At 44.0% G+C, this 21,197-nt stretch overlaps 1 protein-coding gene across 1 annotated transcript; it reads right to left on the minus strand.

Annotated features, from left to right (window-relative positions):
* Nucleotides 1–27: 27 nt before the first annotated feature.
* TRIM37 (tripartite motif containing 37) lies at nucleotides 28–20,521 on the minus strand (the record flags this gene model as incomplete). Its single annotated transcript, XM_082294856.1, has 24 exons — nucleotides 20,381–20,521; nucleotides 19,022–19,123; nucleotides 17,673–17,713; nucleotides 16,979–17,095; nucleotides 16,613–16,700; nucleotides 15,654–15,776; nucleotides 14,392–14,515; nucleotides 13,601–13,668; nucleotides 13,005–13,129; nucleotides 12,264–12,314; nucleotides 11,920–12,001; nucleotides 10,474–10,550; nucleotides 9,834–10,013; nucleotides 9,189–9,303; nucleotides 8,855–9,067; nucleotides 8,329–8,465; nucleotides 7,537–7,634; nucleotides 6,363–6,563; nucleotides 4,435–4,746; nucleotides 3,688–3,816; nucleotides 3,022–3,205; nucleotides 2,238–2,356; nucleotides 649–801; nucleotides 28–110 (listed from the first exon to the last, which is right to left on the minus strand). Exons 1-24 carry the CDS (start codon nucleotides 20,399–20,401, stop codon nucleotides 28–30), a joined length of 2,943 nt encoding a protein of 980 aa, XP_082150982.1. The 5' UTR covers nucleotides 20,402–20,521.
* Between the last annotated feature and the right edge of the window lie 676 nt (nucleotides 20,522–21,197).

The raw sequence follows: 21,197 nt of genomic DNA on the forward strand, positions 1-21,197 counted from the left end.
AGGGCTGGCCAAGGAGAACTTTCCCAGTTACCTGGTGCTGTCCTCTCCAGGAACAAAGCTGAGATCGTCAGAATTGGCTTGATCCCCATCTGGTAACACCGAGGAGTGCTCTGAGGGTGAAAACAACACCAGAAAAACCCAGTCACCCTCACCAGTTAGCACTGGAACAGCCAGGGAATGCTCCCTCCCCTCACTCAGGCCAACACTTCACCCCCATGGCCTCACGGCTTTGATCCATTGGACTGGAAGTGAAAGCTTAACCAGAGGACTTTCTGAAGCTCCACTGAACTGCTGGAAGCACATTCCTGCCAATTAAGATGCAAATCCATGTCTAAGGCAGTGGTTACCTCCCTGGAATTAGCCTACTTAGAGTGCCAATCCTGGCATACAGGGAGTTCCAATTGGGAACTGGAGCTATGGGTTTTCCAACCCTTCCCAGGAGACTCACCTAAACTGACTTCTCAAGGCTAGCAAGTGTTTCCCTCTCCTGTTTTGAGCTGTTTTAATTGGGATCCCAAGAGAAGAGTTCCAAATCTTACTGGCAGTTTCTTGAGCTTGAACACCTCCACAGCCCCTCCCAGGGATCTGTACCCAAGGAGCTCTGGGAAGCCTGGGAATGTTTGGGAAGAGGGGCTCTATCAGCTCTACCTTCACTGGGGGGCTGGACAGAGAAGGCCTGGTTGAACACCTCTGAGGGAGAGGTGGCATCTTCCTGCTCCTCGTTTTCCGTGTCACATTCGATGTCACTGTCACTGCTCATCCCTGGCAGGAGGTGAAGGACGTGCTTCTGACACACCCCAGCTGCAAGAGAAACCAGAGACACCCAGGGCAAAATGATGGCAGCAGGATCTGCACAGCTGAAACGTCTGACTTTGTCCCATGGAAGAGTTCCTGCCAGCTCTTGGGATTTGATATCAGGAGAACTGAGGGAAGGAGCACTTTCCAAGCACTCAGGGGTCTGGCAGAGCACTGGGTACCAGCCCTGAACACAGCTGCATTTGTCCTGTATGCCACCAGCTGAGCTGCTCAGTCTACTCAGCAACTGGGACAGACAATAAAGTTGCTTTTCGAGGAGCTAAAAGGCAGCACAACCTGGGGGGTAGATGGACCTACCAGAGCCTTCAAGCAGCAATAGTGTATTTGAGTGTCACACAACAAATTTCCCCTCCAAAGCAGAACCAGAGCTGTTGGTGTCTCCAGGTGGTGACCCTGGGTGGGCACTGGGCAGCCAGAACTCTCCATGGACGACACAGGGTCTGCTTGGCTCGGCCTCTTAAGAGCTGATACTCATTGCTAAGAAAAAGCAAAGTGAGGGGCCAACTCTACTGTAGTTTTTCCTCTGAAGGGAAAAAAATTGTAATATTTGCTTCCTGGGGTTTTTAACAATGAAGTATTTCAGTTTCTGAAGCGTTTTCCTATTGGGCTCCCTGCTCTGAGAGCAGAACTGCAGGAGCACATCATGATCACGCTGCAGTGACTAAGAGCAGAAATTCAGTTTTGTCACTGAGAGACCTTCTGTAAATGCCAACTCCCACACAATATTGCACACTGCAGCTCGAGATGGATGCTGGCACCTTAATATAGGCTTTGCGCTACAATCCAGTCATTGAAATTCAAATTAGTGCAGGGGTGGAAGGCAGGAGAGTTTTAGCAAGATAAGAAAAACTCTGTGTGGACTTTCAGAAGGAAAAAAAAAAAAAAAAAAGCAGTGTTATTTTTTTCCAGCATGGAAAGGATGCAGGAAGGGAGGAGGAAAACTTTCCTTCAAGTCTCTAAGGAAACTGGATTATGTACAACACCCAGCATGAATGAGGTGCTGGAGAGGCTCTCGTGTGGCTGTGGAGAAAGTTACCACGGGGGGTTGTCCCTGAAGGCAGCAGAATTACAAGCCAAGGTCACTGACTGCTATTTTAATTAGGTAAGAAATTCTTCTCAAGGCCACTCCACTGAACAGCAAAGCAGAGACCTGGAGCTGTCTCAAGGTACAAAAAGCAGCTGCTTGTCCAGAGAGTGATGGCCCCACGTGACAGCCCCGATCCTGCCCCAACAGCAGCCACACAGAGCTCTTCTCTCCTCACTCAGATTTATTCTCCAGCTGCCAAATTACAGCAAAGTTCAGCAGCCATGGAAGCAGCTTTTGGGGGTGGTTTTCTCTCGTTCTTTCCCGCTCCAGAGGCGGAGCAGCAGCGCCCGGAGCGCGGCCACGCTGCACCTGCCCCCCACAACGTCCAATTTACCTTCCTCTGGTCCTGCAGAGGCACCTTCAGAGCCCATCCCCTGCAGCTCCCCGGGCTCAGAGCTGCTCTCCAGGCCACCAGACTGGGCTCCTTCCATCCGACATCCCTTGGAGTTTGAACTTGGGAAGGAATTTAGGAGAAATACAAAACCCCACATTAGAAATTCAGTCTTAACTCAGTGGTGGAAACAAAGCCTTTTAGCACCACATTGAGTTTTACTCCTTATTTAAGTCTCCTACACACCCACTTTAACTTCCAGCTTTTTTTTTAGCATTTTAATATTTCTAAATCAATCGAAAAACCTTGAAAAGTTTGAGTATTTTCCCAAAAAAGGTGACTCTACTTATTTAGAAAGAATAACCTGAAAACTCCATTGCTCTTTGCTTAGCTGGCCAACAGAGAATTATCATGAAACAGCTGAAAAATCGAGTTAAGAGCAAAAAGCATCATCTTAAATGAGGAAATCAAAAGTGATTAAATTTCAGTTAGAGGGTAAGTGGGAAAACAGACCTGGACTGCCTTTCAATTCCAAGTGTCAAACTCCAGCCAGAGCTGATCAAAATAAGAGAAAAATGGAAAAAAAAAAGAAAAAATGAAAAAAGACAACTTGTAACCTAGTTATAAACCCAAAAATTGCTGTCCAGAGGGAACAGCATCAACCAAGTAAACTTCAAAGTAATTTTTCTTTCATGCTGCAAGCACCTGGTTTTAGGAGATTGTGGCATTTTTGTCGACCAAGGGAAGGTGGGGGAGGAGATAAGAGGAAAAATGAAGAAACCCTTACCCCAGAGCACCAACTTTTCTGTTCTTCTCTACAGCAGCCAAGCCATTCAAGCCAGAAGCTCCCAGCTCAGAATCTGATCCCTCACAGGGTCTCTCCTCCTGCTTTGGCAGCGCCTCGGCAGCCCCGGGGCCAGCCAGGGCCCGAGCATGGGGCCGAGCACTCAGCTTGGAGCTCCCCAGGCCTCCTGAGCAGAGAGAGCACAGATGTGACCCACATGACCCTCCCCTCCTTCCCTGAGTGCTGGACAGGGGCAAAATTCCAATTTCTGTGGTAGAGGTTTCCTTGTGCTTGCACTAAAGGAAGGGCATCGTGCAACTCAGGAGCAGCACTACCATAAAATTCTTACTGGAGTTTCCTTGAGTTCCCTCTAAGCTAAATCACAATTTAAACCCGGCTCAGTGCTGTTTGATCCGGGATTTTCACTGTCAAGTTCACTCCTGAAGTATTTGCTGAGACACCAGAACATAACACATCTATTTATGTTCTGGTAAGTGAATGTGAGGTGCTGCCTCCCAGCTCAGCTATCAAAGGCACAGTAACACTCCGTGGGAGAAAGGATCCATGCAAGTTTAAGGGAAACTCCAGCTGCCAAATAAAAGACTCCTTGAAAAGCTTTAGTACAAGAGATGCCAATTCCATCCCACACAGGTGACAGTGCCCAGGTACCCTCAGCAGGGTGGCTGTCCCCCTTCAGGCGCAGGTTCCCGTCCCCGCTGTCCATGGCTCTCCTCAGGGACAGGCTCCCGGCTGCTCCCGAGCGAAGGGGCTTGCCTGAGGTGCTTTTCTTACTGGCAGCTGCAAAAAAAGTGTAAAGATGTGACAAGTGTTCACTCAAAGCACTGCTGGACCCTGGCCTTATGCTTGTTGTAAGTGAAGCTCCACATTATTCTCATTTTTCATTAACTCCCACTCCTGCACAAATCCTGCCACACCTTCCTGTCAAAGGCCTGGCCTGGAGGGAAGCCTGGCCAAGACGGCACAAGTCATGTTCACCTGCCTTGCACTGAAACATCCTTCAGAAAGCTTCCTTCAGCCACCATGAGATTATAAAGGATAGACAAACCTAAATCCTGGCTTACTTGTATTTTAGATTCCAGCAAGTCTGGACTGTTTTAATTTGTTCCCTGCAACAGCCTCAAGTTCCCAGATGGGCCTGATGCAGAGCAGCCAAGGGAGTGACCAGCTCAGACCAGTCAGAGCCTGGGTTAATCCTCAGAACATTGTCATTGCATCAGGTTTGGCAATGGCTGTGGGGTGAAGTTTTGGTGTTTTACAGAGAAGGGCTGAAATCAGTTTCAGCAACTCAATGGCAGAGCAGGTTTACATTTCTGATCTCCAGCTGAACCCAAGTTTGAAGAACTGCTGGGAACATGAACCACCTGTAAAGATGATTTAAATCCTCCATGCACTTACAATTCCTTATGTAACAGCTGGTGACTGAGGACTTGGTCAGAAGCTCCATTCCTATTTCCTGCAGCTTGCTGCAGCTGTCAGTGCCACAGGCAGCCAGGGCCCCCTGCTCGATGGAGAAGAAGCTGGGCTGTCCCTCCCCTGAGCCAGCATTGCTGCTCCTCACTTCAGACAGCTGGTTCTTCACATCAGACATTTTGCTTCGAACTTCAGCCATCTGGGTTTTGAGTCTTTTTAGCATCTTCAGATCAGGGGGCACCCTCCACATGGCCTGGTGCCTCCGCTGCTCTCGATCCTTCAGGGAATAGGACGAGGCTTTGCCAAAGGAAAAGGCAGAGAACACAGCAGGTAAGGAAAACTATTCTCAAATAAACGTGGAGAGCTAAGAATTGGACCTTTTGTCCTGCTATAAAAGCGAGGGACACACATTCTGTCCTGGCACAGCACCACACTGAGGCTGCAAGCACTGCCAAGCTGCTGGGACAGCAGGGCTTGTTCCCTGTCGTGGAAGAAGGTTCCCAGTCCTGCTCACTGGGAGAAGCCAGGCTCCCAGTACTGCTGCAGGAGCTACCACCTTGCCAGCCAGGCTGCCAGGTCATCTCAAATTTTTATAAAACTTGTTGACTGTGTCTAGAAGATTCTCAGACCACCAATATCTCGTAACACAGAGAACTCAAAGAAATCTGAAAATAGGGAAGGAGTTCTCTTAATTACCTCACAGCAGAAGATCAGGTTGAGCAGCTAATACCTGAATAAGCCTCTGTGTTGCTCAGCTGGAATTAGATCAACCTGGATCTATGTGAAGTGTTATAAATTCTGGTTTTCACTGCAAATTCAGCTGTTCCAAACTCTAAAGTCAAGTGGCTCTTAGAAACCTTCACCTCAGGAGGTGAGGTCTGGCAAACTCCAAATGGAACAGCAGCCTTGTCTTTACTGACCAACTTCAGTAAGCTCTGGGAACAGTCAAATCCCAAGGGAAGCTCCACAAACCAGGTGATTTTGGCTGTGTGTTCAGTAGCTAAAGATTCACACAACTCAGCACAACAGGAGAGCTTCACCTGCTTGAGTGGCACAGCACAAAGTGCAGTGCCCTCTCCTGAGCTCCTTTTGTCCAGGGCTTTTTCCAAAAGCAAAACAGAACTGGGACTCACAGTTCATGTGCTGCTCCCTTTTTTTTTTTTTTCTTTTTTTACTTCTGGAAGTGACTTCCACTTTTGGAAATATGGATTACACTCACTGAAAATTCATGACTGTTTATGTAACAACATTTAAAAAGCTAATGACAAAGGAACAAAGAGTTGGAGTTAAATTCAGTACCACCAATGGCATTGTGGCAGCAAACCCAAGCATCGCTTGGAGCAAACGGACAATTATTTCTCTTTTGTTCTACAAAGTCACCAAATGGTTATGAGGCAGCAGCTCAAATAAGTGTCAATCGTGACAAAATTCAATCAAACCTCAATAATACATTTAATTTCTCACTACCAGAGGAACAAGCAACCTCCAGGAAGAGCCAGGGGTGCCAGGACTGCCAGCTCTGCTGCTGCTGCACATGGAGTTAATTGCTGTTTTCGGGTCAAGAGTCCCAACTGAACCACAAATATTCCTCAATTATTTAAATACCATCACTATTTTTGGCTTCTGACATTTTGATCCATTTTCTTTTTTTTCTTTTCCAGCCTTACAATCAGTCACATTTTTCTAGTTCTAATGGCCTCTAAATTCCAGGATTTATGCTGTTGGTTTGCACCGTGCTCCAAGTACTTCCAGCCACTCCAGCTGTATGCAGGGAGAGGTGAAGCTGCTGCCTCAGCACAGAATTGTGTTTTGTGTTGGCTTCCAGTGCCAACCCCTTCCAGGAAAGGGGCTTTTCAGTCATCCCACAGCATTTCCAGGCTGGAATTAAACCATCAGATGCATGGCGTAGTTACCTCTGTTCTGCAGAAGAGAGGCAGGAGGACGTGGCTGAAGGCCCCAAAGGTTTTCCATGCCATTTCTGTCTTTTAGGTCCAACAAGTGGATTAAAATTAAGGGATCTATATCCAGCAAACTGCTGCTGGCTGTGGAGCCCAGGGCGCTGGCTCCCCGCCGCGAGGGTCTCCCGCTGGCACTGCTGTAGCTGTGGCTGGTGCCTGACCAGGAGAGACACAAAGGTGGCATGTGTGGGACACAGGCATGCATTATTCCCTGGGAAAAATAAAAAGACTCACACAAGCAGATTAGGAATGAAAGCATCCCATGAAACTTAAGGAGACACTGGTATTTCATGGATTTCTGGGTGCTGAAAGCAATCAGATATGCTTCTAATTGAAGAGTAAAATAAAAACAACTGGAAAGGGGGAAGTGTTCCACTTCCTACCTTTTATAAAAATCTCTTCATAAACAGATTTGTTAACAGATCAAGACAAAGATTAGACTTACTCTAAAGGAGTAAGGAGACAAACATGTCTGTCTCTGAACTTCAGAACTTTCAAACAGGGAATTCTGTCGTTCAAGCACCAACAGACTTGTACAGCAGCACAAATACCAATTCCAGAGAATGCCACTTCTGGCATCTTTGTCCTAAATATACTTAAATTCCATAATATATCTCTGTGTTCCATATAGATATGTTTCTTTCAGAATCTTATGGCTAATTTGGGCTTTGATATCTCTAGGCTGCAAAAAATCCCAGAACACCTTTCTGTGTTGCATTTAAAATGTATTTCTGCTTGACTTGTGAGGATTCTTTACCTTATTCCCTCCAGATTCTTTGGGTTTTGCAGTGCACTAAGCCCCAAGTGAATGTGTCACCCACTCAGAGGTCACACAGACATCAGTAAAAATTCCTTCTCAGGAATTTCAGAGACACAAAGCTGCCCTCCAAACTTTGACATCATTTTTAAACCAGCACCTTCAGATGATTCCCCCCCCCCCTTTTTTTTTTATTGAACCAATGAAGTGTTTCTGCTACACTGCAATAATCAGTACAAACCACATGATGCAGCAGTTCCCAAAATAGAACTGCCTGCAGAACACGCAGCTTGGAGTCGCTTCCAAGAGGAGCAGGGGAAGGAATCCAGCAGCGTTCCGCTTTTATGGGAATTCTGGAGTCGTTTTTCATACCTGATGCTCCAGGAGTAGCAGCAGCTGCTGCATCCTCCATGAGATCTCCATCTTCCAGCTCCATAGTACTGCTGTACTCCACATCATTCTCTCCAGACCTTCGGGGATGATCAGGGTGGGAAAAGGAGAATACAACTGTTAGCTTTCCTCAGCTCTTGTTAAATGTTATGGCACAAAAAACCAACATAAAGTGCTGTAAATTGTATTTCCTGCATTCCAAGCTACCCAAACTGAACAAATGAAGTGTAGTAATTAAATGACTGACTCATTAACCAAGAGGCCAGAAGTGCCATATGTACCTAGACTGCAAAATCTGATCCTGCAACTCCTGTATTTGTAAGTGTTGCAGCACATTCTCACATTTTAATTAAGATTCCAGGATTTGACATCAGCTCTGCTCAGCCTTGAATTCCCTAATTTAAATACCTGTCCTTATCATCACTCTCCTACTACTACAACACTTCCCAATACCAGACCTCTGTTCTGTTACAGTGCTGAGACAGATTTCTTAATAGTGTTTTGGGAAAGAACCTTCACAGATTATCACTTGTCAAAGACAGAATGCAGCACTAACATAAATAAAGAGATCAGAAAGACAGTAATTAGCTGACCAAAAATTCAATGTTTAGCACTAACTCTATCAGTTCATGTTGCTCCCAGTATAGGAACCACCTCTCAAATCACACTGGAATCCCACACAGCCCAGCAAACTACTCAGTTCCCACTGGAATTGGGACGATTACCCTGGGTACAAGGCACAGGATGATCTGAAAGGCATTTAAAGTTACTTACATAGTTTCTTCATCAATATCATTTTCTTCAGTGTTACTGGTTGCTGTTGAACTTGCTGAAGAGCTGCTGCCATCAAGGTGGTTCACCTCGTCTTCACCAGCAAGATCTATATCCAGGTCACCATCTGAGAGCTCGTGCTACAGGAAAAACAGGAGGTTTTTGATAAAGAAACATTCACTTGCACCTTGATGCATCCCCAAAAGCTATGAGCAGACACTCTCTGTCCCTTGTGTCATTATCACACAGCAGTGAGGGGGCTCTCAAAGCACATTAAAGGCTGGGAACAAACACAAGTCAGATTTTTCAGCTGTAACTTGGAGACTTTTTTGTGGTGGGATCTTTTAAGCTCTGTTCTGGAACATCTCTCTGGAGTCACCTCTCACTTACAGCTTTCAAGTGTGTCATCTCCTATTTCCATAGCAAGGATAATAAACCTCATTTACAATTCAGAAGTTCCCCTGTTTCTATTGCTGCCTTATCACAGAAAGCTACATAAAAACAGAGGCAGGAAACAGAGAATTCCTACATTGAAGTCTTCCTGCTGGGTCTTCTCTTCCTCCTCTTCCTTGTTCTCCCGTGCTAATCCTGGAGCAGTGAAATTCTCCAGCAGTGCTTCAATGCTTTGTCCAGGTTTCTTTGCTCTTGTCTCTGTGCCCTCATCATTCTGGGGACTGAGGTGAGTGTCTGGAGGGGAAACCCCTCGGGATTTCTGAGTCCGGGACAGTTCAATCGCAAGCCTCTAAAAGGTGACAAAAATAACAGAGAAGACAACAATGGAGCAGCATCACCAAATCAAGCACCTTTGTTAACTTGCAGCTACACTCTAACAGGTGATTTACATTCACAAACATCCCACTTACTTCTTTTAGGTTATTTATTTGCTGGATATAACTTGTCTGAGCTGCTTCCAGTTGAGCAATGTACCAGTGCTGATCCCGGCACTTTTGGAAGAAGGTTGGGGAGCGCACTTGGAACCTTCAAAGGAACATTCAAAAGGGGTTTTCTGAAGGAGTTTGTTTGGTTTGGGGTTTATTTCTAAAATGTCCCTTCCTCCATCCAAAAAAGCCCTGCAGAAAAACCTTAAAACTTAAAATCTAGTGGTGAAATAAACTTAACAGACAACAGGTCCTTGTGGACTCAGTGTCCTGAACACCCTGACTGGCCACAGTGAGTTCTGTAGGAGAGACTCACAGACTTCCTTTATTCCCAAAGTTCTCCAATGCTCACTACAACTGGTTCTGAAGAGAGGGAGAAAGCATCTTTTTCCTTTAATTCTGGTAGCTACAGGTCTCTAACCCTTATTAGTGCCAGGAGCAGCTACTCCTCCAAGAAAGATAACATTTCCACAACTCCCTTTGGCACATTTCCGTCTTTAAAGCTGCTGACAGTGAAATCCATTTAGAGCAAAACACATCACTAATCTTTTAAATTCAACTGGTTAATTATTCCCTATTTCAGCAGTAGATTGGTGATGATACTTTGAAAGGAGAGCAGGGAAGCCCCACCTGAGGATCACGGTGTCGTTCTGTCGGTTCAAGTAGCCCTCGTTGGCCAGCAGGTCCAGGCGGAAGAATCGGTTGTAACCCCAACATTCCCCAACTTCAAAATCAGAGGCAAACTCCCGAATGATATTTTTGGTGGGATCATTGGTGGATTGATGGACCATTTCTACACGGTATTCATACCTGCCCAGGGGAAAGGCACAGGGATTAGGGCCAAAAGGTGTCCGAATTTCTGAGTGGGTCAGGTTTAAGAGCTGCACTTCCCTGCCCAGCTGAACAGGTGAGTCAGGCTTACAATTTAGGAAAAAGGAAAAAGGAAAAAGGAAAAAGGAAAAAGGAAAAAGGAAAAAGGAAAAAGGAAAAAGGAAAAAGGAAAAAGGAAAAAGGAAAAAGGAAAAAGGAAAGGGAGTAGAGTGAACTCCAAGACCAAACTACCACACAGATACTCTTATCAGTTCTTTTGCTACCTTCTTTTTTATCTCAAGAAAGCCATTGAGTAACAACTTTAAAATATTATCTCTGTGCCTGATTCAAAGCTCAATGGACAACAGAAGTCTCACCATTCTTTTCCCAAGGGCTCTGCAGTCTCTGCAAACACTGACAGAAAAACCCCACCATCTGTTCTTACTGCAGGTTTGCTTACTTGGATGTCTCTGGCAATCCAGCAGACAGCTCCAGGAACACTGACAGGTAGTAGCCCCGAACTACTCCATTTCCATCCTTGAAATGAAATTGAGAAGTTGATTAAAAATAGAAAGGAAAAACCAGAAAAAATAAAAAAAAAAAACCAAAGCACTGATACAGAAGACTTAGAAAAGTTTAGAAAATAGCTTCAATCAACACTGGATTTGCAGCAGGAATCTACTTTGGATGTTACAGTTGTGATTTTTAGACTTCAGTGGCCTCCTACTGTAACATGAATCAACAAGAAGCACATACACAGTGCAGTGCTGGTATCTCAGATATAAATCTCAAGACAAAGCTTTAATTACTCTAATAGCACTTTAGGTATTTGATTAAGTGGAAGTCTGAATAGACAAACACTTAATGTACCAGAAAAATATTATTTCAGGTTAAACATTAGTTCTGAAATATTTTACATACAGTCACATTTCAAAGCTACTTATTTTTTGAGAAAAGAGCAATTTGTTCAGAAAAAAATCCCATGCAACATGAAAAGTTAGGATAGTTAACTAAGCAACAATATTAGAGTCACCAGAAGTCAAGAAAAATTACAGCAAAACCTCCATTACACTCACCTGAATCAAGGATGAAGAATGGCTCAACTTGAATCCTCCAGCTTGAAGAAACATTTCAACTTACCATTGAAAAAATAAATTTTAATGCCTTCTGACAGCACAGCTCATGGAGCTAATCCTGAATTTACAGTACTCTGGAAACTTCCACACAGTTCCACCTCTGCACTGCAATAATACAATTCTGGGCATCCATGGGCTTCACTTACAGAGTCAATTCTCCAAGGATGCCACAAAAATCACTAAGACAGAGCTGGTGCTCCACCACCAAACTCCTCCTTCTCCACACAGCTGCAGGAGCAGCACTGACCAGAGCAGGGAATGTGGAAAGATCCCAGCTTGGGGGTCAACATTCCAACATGGACAAAGCTTCAGAAACTGGAATATTCAGCCCACTGAAGGGACATAGCAAAATACACATTTTAATGTCCAGTTTGAGAATTGAATGCAGAGTCAACAACTAATACTTGGTCCTCCTCCCACCTGCCCCAGTAATTACTCAAACATAGAGTAAGTTACTCTGTACCTCAGTTCTGTAAGGAACATCTGCAAAAAACACTGAGACATTAAAATATCTATTAAGGTTCCTATGCCATATTAGTAGGACCCATCTTTAATTGCTTTTAAATTAACCAGACAAACTATACTGAGAATGTTCTCACTGGAGATCTGGAGGCAGAGAGGGAATTCTCCAGTGGTTGGTGATCAACTCTTAAAATGTTCTTTTCCTACAGCTTTTCATATACAGCATGAGACAAACTGATGATTCCTCACTGGAAAGCCTGGGAATGAATTGGGATGGAATAAAAACTGCAGTTGAAGACAAAACTCACCGGGTAAACTTTTAATCTCCAGCACAGTCCTGACACCTGCAGGGGAGGGCTGTACACGGGATCCGCTCGCTGGCGCAGGGTACTGGTGAGAGAGGAGGAAAAATATTTGGTACTGGGACAAAGCAAACCCCTCATGGAGCCATGAGCTGCACAGAAAATTGTCCTTCTCATGGAAAATAATTGTTCACCTGGCAAACAAGAGATTGTTAATGGAATTTAGTAGTTTAGTCCACATCTCACAGTTTTCTGTGGAGATTATTCTGTGTTTTAAATAATATTTCTCATGTAGAGAAGGAACAGAAGGATGTTCCCAATATTCACAGTAATTTAAGATACATTCTTACCTGAAGTTTTCCAAGACAAATGTAGTTGAGTCATAGGCTGGAACCAATTCACTGTGGGGGAAAAGAATAAACACATTACACTTGAATAACATGGCATTAAAAATCCCAACTTTCACAATCTGTAGAAGAATTTTAGATGATTTAGGTCACCAGAGCCACTGCAATTCACCAGGACTACACTGGGTTATTGCAGTGTAATTCCATTTATAAGCCTCCTTAGGAGGAGATACCTTGGTGCCACTAGAAAATGAACATTCAGATTTAAACCAAGACACAGCCAAACCAATTTTTGCTGAGGAATTCTTGAGACTTCTCTGACTTTCCATTTTTTGAAGACATATTTTCAGCACAGGCTCCCTCAGAATCCAGCACCAGCAGCATTCTCCTGATGCAGAATTGTGCTATGAAGTGGTTTTGGCTGTATATTCTGAATTAAGGTGACCTACAGAAGCATCTCATGAGAGCCTGGCAATTATATACTGAATGACCCAATAATAAGAGAAAAAAGGACAAATCAGTAAACTAAGTGTAAAAGAGAAAAAAAAAAAACTTGTGAGCTGGAACCCACTGTCCTGACTCCCCAGCAGGGACTACAGACACAAAATGAGCCCTGCTGGGACAGAAAAGCCTACTTGCAGCACAGGTTACTACAAGGAGTAAGCTAAGAGGAAAACTCTCCTCTCAAGTACTTTAAATATGTTTTTAAACACTGAACAAACAGAACAGAAATGCAACACTCACCTTGTGAAGTCTGGGGGGACAGGAGTGGTGACAAACGAGGCCATGGGCTTCCGATGGACCTGCTGGAACATCATCAGGATCTCTGAGCTTTTGGATATCAGCTCACTCTTGCTGCAGGACCGCAACTATACAGGGAAAAAAGGAAGGAAAAAAATCCTTAGCTGAGCAAAAATCAGAGGTTTTATCCACTTTTCTTTTTAAACAACTGAATCGCATGTTTGTCACAGCTTCAGAAAGTTTACCCACAACACAACGTAAAAGGGAGCTTGGAGGTTTTGGGTTTTGGTTATTTTGTTTTCCAGAATTCCACAATGAAAGTTACAACAACTAGTGTGTACTTCCCTTAGGTTAAACTAATTTATATACAACTGGGTAGTTTTGTACGATATTGCCACTAATCCCTGAACTAGTTTTTCAAGCAATACAACACCTTTTGAGTATTTCTAGAAGACGTACTTGTTTTTAAGAAAAAACCGTGCAACCTAAGGCCACTTCAGTGAAGAGATAGCCTCCAGAAATCTCCATCAATTAATAGTTTTAAAATGAAAAAGAAATCAAGAAAAGCCAACTGAGGAGGGATCTCTTTTCATAATCACCTGATGTTCTACTTCTTGAAGCAGGGTTTCTAGAAGTTCAGTTTCTTGAGTAAGTGATGTTTTTTGACCTATTTAAAGAAAAGACATGGTAAAAACCCCCAAAACCACATACTGTTTCTTAAGAAAGTGTACTTTTCATTTTCTTTTTTCCCCTCACATGGAAGCTGCCCCAGAACATACTAAGGTAAAGGATTTCTAAATATACCAAGGTTGATTGAGAAAGCATTTGAAAAGCAAGTCTACGTTTTTAATTAGAGCTGTAGTGAAGAACTCATTTGAGGTTAAGTCAGTAACGAAACCCTCTGTGTCCCAGAAACAGCAGGATTGTTGTTTTGGGGTGCTTTTTTGGACACAAAAAAAAGCAGTTTTGACTCTTATCCAGATAAGCCTCACTCATATTAAAATTACACTAAAAGGAGCATTTATCACAAAGATGTAATTTTCAAACTTGTCTAATTAGAAAGATGCACTTCTTGACCAACATAAATGATGAAGTAAAAGCACTTTAGTTGAAAGGTGCTAAACATCCTCCAGCTAGATGGGAATGTTTTCCAAGATACTATATAGGAGTTTTTAACAGAATATAATCAGGTTATGTCAAATTTAGAACTTATCACAGTAACTACCTCATTAACCAAAAGCTTTGCTGCAGGTGGAAGTTTTCTACCAGCAGTGAGCTTGCTCAACACCAGGCAGTGTGGAAGGAGTCATGCTCCCAGGAAAACAGTTTCTCAGTGGATTTATACATTGTTAACAAATTTCTCCTCCTCCTCACAGAGGCCAATACCCACCCATCAAAGTGATGAGCTTGTTCTTGAGCTGGGTGTCCAGGCGGGCGATCATCATCTCCACGGCGTTGCGGATCTCCCGCACGCGCTCGTCCTTGGCGCTGCGCACGGCCTCCACGTTCCGCTCCTGAACGCAGCAGGAAAAACATGGACAAAAGCCTTCACACATCTGCATCTTCCACTCATTCACACCTTGACTCCACTCTCTCAGATCCCAGAAATGCTTAAGTCTCCCTAAATCCCCCATGAGGAAAAACAGGAGCGTTGGTTTTGAGCGTTGTTCCTGGAGCAGCCAGGATTTCACCGGGTCCCTCAGCGTGCCCAAAGGTTAATTGGGAAGCTGAGCAACATTGTCTCATCACACAGGGATTTGTCATATGGGGATTCTTTAGTATCAGACCTGTAAATGCAGCTGCCAGTTTCTCTTCTGCAACTTGTGCAGCACAGAAAAATTATTTTTGTGGTAACGAGAATGATGTGATAAAAACAGAAAAGCTCTTTGTGGTAACAATAAAGGATAAAACCAGCATCTGTCTCCCTGGCAGGGGAAGGCCACAAACTCTCAGCATTTTATAAACACAAGTGGCCCATGTGGTGATAAAGTCACATCTGAGCTGGAGCAGAGCAAAACTATCAGTGCATGTGGCAAACAACCACCTGAACAACAGGCAAAAATCATACAGAAACTCAGTCAAAAATTTTCTGATTTTATCTGCACAAAGACTACACATCATAAATGTAACACAAAAGTAATCCTTCCTGGGAACCAAGAAACTGCATCAAATTGCTGGAATTCCCACTGAAACTGCCCAAGCTGAACGTGTCAATATTTGTATCTGACACGTTCACAGGGAAGAAAAAGAAGATACACGAACAAATCTCCAACTGGTGAGCTGCTCATCCTGCAGGCTCAAATGCATTTACAGATTATTATCCTAGAAAAAGGAAAACAAGCTGCTAGAATAAAGCATTTTTATTCTTATTTAGTGTGACAGAATGTACTTTAAGTGTTGACAAAACCACATCTTTCAAAGTACTGTGCAACTCCAGCTTTTAAACAGCACTCACCAAAAGAAAAATTGTATTACCTAACTCTAAACCAGAACTGAGAATATTTTGATCTTTTCACATTGTATAAGAGTCAAATGAAAAAGCAAAAAGATCTCACTGTGGAATAATCCCATCACCTTCTAACAGGTACTACTTCCACTTCCCACTTTACAGTTATCCTTTGCCCCTGGAATACTACAGGAAAACTTCCTTACCACTTCCTGCACCAAACTGATCAATTCCATGAGTCTTCTCCTAAGCTTTGCCACTTCTTCATTTACTTTTGTGACGTGCTGCTCGTAGATTTCTGCCAGTGGTTTAAAAGTGTGTCCTCCATGCTGTTCAAAGAGAAAAAGGGGGAGGAGGAGGAGGAGGTGGTGAATAACAGAGCATCTCTTTTCCACTTTATTCCACTCCTATTAAATTCCTGAAAGAGAAGGGAAGAAAGCCTATGAGTGTATCACTCGTTCTGGAAAGGTTCCAAAGCAGATTGTATGTAGGAAGTCAGTCTTTCGCTTCCCTTTGTAAGAAGTCATGAATTTGGCTCTCATTCCATCAAAACTTCCTGTCAGGAGTTATTTGGAGTCTCAAGAGTCCTCCGAAAATAAACTGCTTCATTCACTGTACAGTCCTTTACCAAATCAAATATTGATAGAAGGTTTATTTTTATCATTATTATTAAAACACCCTTCCCAAACAAAGGCAGCACACTGTTAACCACTTACATTCCAGACAGCAACAGCTGTTTCTCCTTGAAATACCCAACTGGATGGATAAACTCTGAGGAACTGTGCTACAGCTTTGGAGATTAGAGGCCAGGACAATTAAATAACAAGTGTTATCTGTGTTTTTTGAGCAAGGCTTCTTCCTTTGCCCACAAAACTCTCTCCATCACACAGAATTTGTCCAAGACATCATGAAGGTTATAACAAGGAAGGCAATTCTGACCTGCTTTTGGCAAAAATTCAATTTCCTTCTCTAACTACAAACAAGAAGTATTGTGTTTCACAAGCAATGTCATTAAGTAATAAATACACATAAAACTGCAGGATTTGCATGGCAATCCAACAGCTGTAACAGCAGTTTCACAGCATTTCTAGTTCTTCAAAACCACTGTCGGACACAAAGCCTGAAGTCTCTCACACCATGTGCATTCCAGCAAGTCTCCTCTTACCATTCCTCCCCAAAGTGCACACTGGTGGCAGATACACTTCTTGCAGGTCCAGCAGAAAACACTGAGCTTCTCATGATGATTTTCACACCTTAAACCAAAAAATACACATATCACCAACAGAAAACAGCAATGAATTTTCTACAAACTCAATTTAATATTTTCACTTGTTTTGCTACACAATCCTGCAAGTAAATCACAAAACATCTTTTGCAAGAACAGTTACATTCAGTAAAAACCTTCTGTAAGATTAATGTTGCTTTTAGTATTCTCTCAAGAAGCACTTCACAGATACAGAGAGTACATTACTAAAATTGGCTCCTAGAACGCAAACCACAAAACACTTCATGCAAAGAACACTCCATTTACTTGTCCTTTTCATTCTCTTCATGCTTTGTGAGGCTGCAGAGCTGAAGTGTGTCCAGCTGCTGGGTGACCTCCTCTGCCCAGCGACAGTTGACAAGCTCTCGGAGCTGCAGGGGGGCTCTGCAAGAAGGACGGCACAGTTAGAGCAGGAATTTGGCTCCAGGAGCCAAAGGAGAAGCACTGAAGTGAATTCAGTTCAATTCTACACTACTTGAAGAGTCACAGGCAAAAAAAAAAAAAAAAAAAGCAGAAATTGTAATAGTTATTCCAAGGGAAAAAAAGTCAATTAGCTCATTTGGGGACTGGGGAGAGGTAGGATACAGGATAGCTGCATGAGCACATCACACAAATTACAGGCATAAAAAATGGACACTTTCACACTGAAAACTGAAGCTTCTGGGCTCTGACTTTTGTAAGAAGAATATAAAGAGGAATTCCCTCTAGTTACTCTTATTACACCAGCTACGTACACAGCAGTGTTATGTGGGAAGAACAAAAATCCTGCTTAGCTTGTCACAAAACTAGAACACATTTTACAAAAAGTATTATACCAGGGCCAATTTTTATAGAAACAGCAGGCAGGTCTCAAAAAAAAAAAAAAAAATTCAAGCTTAAAAATATAGTGCAACCTGCACTGAAAAAGATATTGATCATAACAGGACAATCCACTCAATTCCTGATATTAAAAATACCTTACCTGCAATGAGGGCACTGAGCTCTTTGTTCAGTCAGCCAACGCTGTGATGGAAAAAGGAAAAACCTTTTTAAACAGAGTGGAATGAAAGAACTGCAGGCAAACATGTTCCATCATTAATTAGGAGTTACTTATTTTTATTATAGCTTTCCTGTATTTTTTTCCTTTTTTCAACAAATTTTCAATTTAACTGTTCAACCACTTAGTCACAGAAAAAGCTGCTACTTGTGTCTTAGTAACAAGCAACCAGTTGGCTTCAGATGTCAGAGATGCTTTAGTTAAAATTATACAGAGAATTCTGAGGTACCAAATATTGCATTAGAAACCACCCACCTGGCAGATTCCCAGAGTCTTAGACTAAAGAGTGTGTTTCAATAAAGGAAAGAAAAAGGCACCACAAGTATCTTTTTCAGAGTCTAAGTAGTCTTCAAGATAATTTATTTCTTCCTCTTGGGTTATTTATAGACAAATTAAATACCTGAAGTTCAGTGATCAAATCCACAAGGAGCCTGGGAATGTTTCTCTTCCAGAAAGCTCCAGGGACAAACAGCTGAGCAAAGAACTTCACCTGCCCACTACAGCTCACAAGTGTAAAAGCTCAGCAGTTGATGGGTTTATATTTGTCAGCTCTCTACTACATTTAAAGAGTCTCATGAATAATCTCTCACCACCCAGCAACAATATGTCATCTACAATCCTTAATATGCAGCACAAATCCTTCACCTACAGCTCTTGTCAGAGCTTCCAGAGCGAAGGATGAACGTCTGTTCCAATTTCTGGAAATACTACTGGAGGTCTGGAAACCTCAGCTGAACCTTTTGCTGCTACAGCAACACAAAACAGCATCTGGATTTGGAACTGGAGCGTGATACACTGGGAACCACGGCCTCAACAAAGGAATGAGGACTGAGATGCTGCCTCAGACTCCCCTGAGAAAGATTTAGCCCCAGCTGATCACACCACACCAGCCTGACAAGCATTATAAAACACCTCCAGGATACAGGAGGTGATGCTATGACCTTACCAGATGCAAAGTCAGCATCTGATTTCTGTCCCAACTTTTGTCTTCCATGCAGGCATCGCCAACTCTCAGGAGGTGCTAAAGAAGGGATCATTGTGTGTCTCTTCCTTAAAGCAATTATTCCAGATGGTGCCTATAATTAGCACCACTGAAGGCAATGCACAGCCTGCCTACTTCTTCCTCAGGGGTGTTATAAAAGGTTTTGAAAGGGAAACTAAAGGAGGAAATAAAAAAAAAAAGGAATCCTTGGAACTCCAGGAAAAGAATGTCTTCATAAGCTCAGTTTTCAGTTCGAACATTTGAAAGAATAAACCAAACCAAGCAAACTCACACGGATACAGCTGAAACAGCAGAGCTTGGAGCAGTGAGGGCACAGGCGGGCATCCCGCAGCTTCTCCATACAAATAAAACATCGGAACACCTCGGCAATGCTCTGCAAAGGGGGATTATCACTATTGTTAAACATGCTTCAAACACACCAGGGCTGCATTTGTTTTCCAGGCACAGTGCCAGGTTTCAGTTCCGTTCCAAACAGCGCATCTCCGAGGGAGACATAACGTGGACATAACAGCTCTCCCCCTCAGCTTCTCCTACACTGCACCAGCTCCCAGCACCCATTTTAAAACACTATTCTCCTTCTTCAAGAAACAGCTTCTATTTGTCTTATCTCTTTTGGAGCAGTCCTTCCTGTAGCCAAGATATTCCTGCTTGTGATTGAACGGTTGCCAGAAGAAATGGTGTTGTACCTGCAGACAGTGGACTGGCACTAAACTATTTCTGAATCGTGGTAAGTGCATGTACGTGTTATAAACAAGAGGGCTTGAATTGAATTGGGTATTTTTTTTATTTTTAAAAGACTTATTTTTTTTTAAGGTCTACCATTAGCACCAGCTCTATAATTTCTACACTCTCTTCTACCCCATTTAATCAATCTTGGGTGATACAAACATTTCTCAAACAAGAAAGGTATTTTGAAAGCAATGTTTGCTTTCCATATTGATAGATAGTTAACTGATAAAGAAGTTTTACCTTCTGTATCATACAGGAGCTATAACCCTTCTGGTTTTAACTATGGAACTTCATAAGGTCCCTCAGAGGTGCTAATTTTTCTCCCCACATCATTGAGATTGTGAATCAGCACAAAAGCACGACATCTTTAATTTTAAAGATACCACAGTATCTCCCATATATTAATGTCTTCTTTAACAGTGGCGAGCCATTGAAACGCACCATATGCGTTTACAGGAGGCGATCACAGCCGGTCTTTTACATTCTGCCCCAGCCTGGCTGTGACACAGCCCCCAGCAGGTGTTTGAGCTGCCGGGTTACAGCCACGGTGCCAAGGCGGGTTCCGTGTGTGCCAGGTCTCTTCCCACCCACCCACCCATCCATCCCTAGATCCATCCACCTCCGGAACTGGCACCTGCGGAGCTCCGCCAGCTCATTTCCGACCCCCTCCCCACCTGCCGCCTCCCTGCCTACCCGAGCCAAGCCCCGCAGCGCCGCAGGCTGTTCCCAGCGCCCGGGCCGCCGCCGCTTGGTACCACTCGGCCTTTTTCCCCCGCTCACACAAGGGACAGGGACCCTCCGAGGGGCCCCGCCAAACCGGGAGGGTGCGGAGGAGAAGCCGCAGCCGCTGCCCCCTCACCGCCCTGAGGGAGCGCGCGCCGCCCGCCCGCCCGCCGCTCACCTCCACGCTCTGCTCGTCCATGGCTGCGGCCCCGCCGGCGGAGGGAGCGGGGACGGCTGTCCCCGGCCTCCCTCTCCGTGCCCGCGGGTGAGGAGCGAAGGCTCCAGGAGAGTTGTTTTTTAGGAGCGGACTCGGCGCTCCGCCGGGCCGTGACCGCGGCAGCGCGGCCGCCCCGCCCCGCCCGTGCTGCGCATGCGCGGGGCCGCCCGCAGGGGGCGTGGCGGCGCGAGGGGCGCGCGGGAGGAGCGGCAGCGCCTGAGGGGAGCCGGCGGAGCGGGAGCCTCGCGCTTGGATTTTCCTTTATTTTTCGTTATTTTCTCTTATTTTTCTTTATTATTTCTATTAATTCCTCCTTACCGGCGAGGTTTCAGGAGCGGGGATGGGTTTCTGCACCCCGCTGACGGCTATTTTCAGTTGTTATAACCAGCGTTCACCAATAAATTAAATGTTTAACGCTGCTGAGTGTAGTGGCAGCAAGGATCGAGACCTCTATTGGAAGTAGATCAGTGTGATTAAAAACTACTAAATCAGTTTGTGAAACCGATTAATTGCTTGAAGCTGATAAGTTACTCGTAGGTAAAAGGGCACACTTGGCAGCGCACATCAAAAAATCAAGTTGTTCCTGTTCTTTTCGATACCCAGCCTGTTTCTTTTCCCATCAAACCCTAAAGCAGTTCACGGATGAGCTCAGAAACCAGCCTTTCCCTGCCTAAGAGCACTAATTCAAACTTTCTCTCCTTTGACAGACACAACTTTTCATAGGAAAAAAACTGAATACAACTTCAGGTATCTTACTCTCTCAAATTAGGCAAAAATA

The sequence above is a fragment of the Coloeus monedula genome (assembly GCF_965178545.1).
Source record: "Coloeus monedula genome assembly, chromosome: 20".
NCBI classification, from domain to species: Eukaryota; Metazoa; Chordata; class Aves; order Passeriformes; family Corvidae; genus Coloeus; species Coloeus monedula.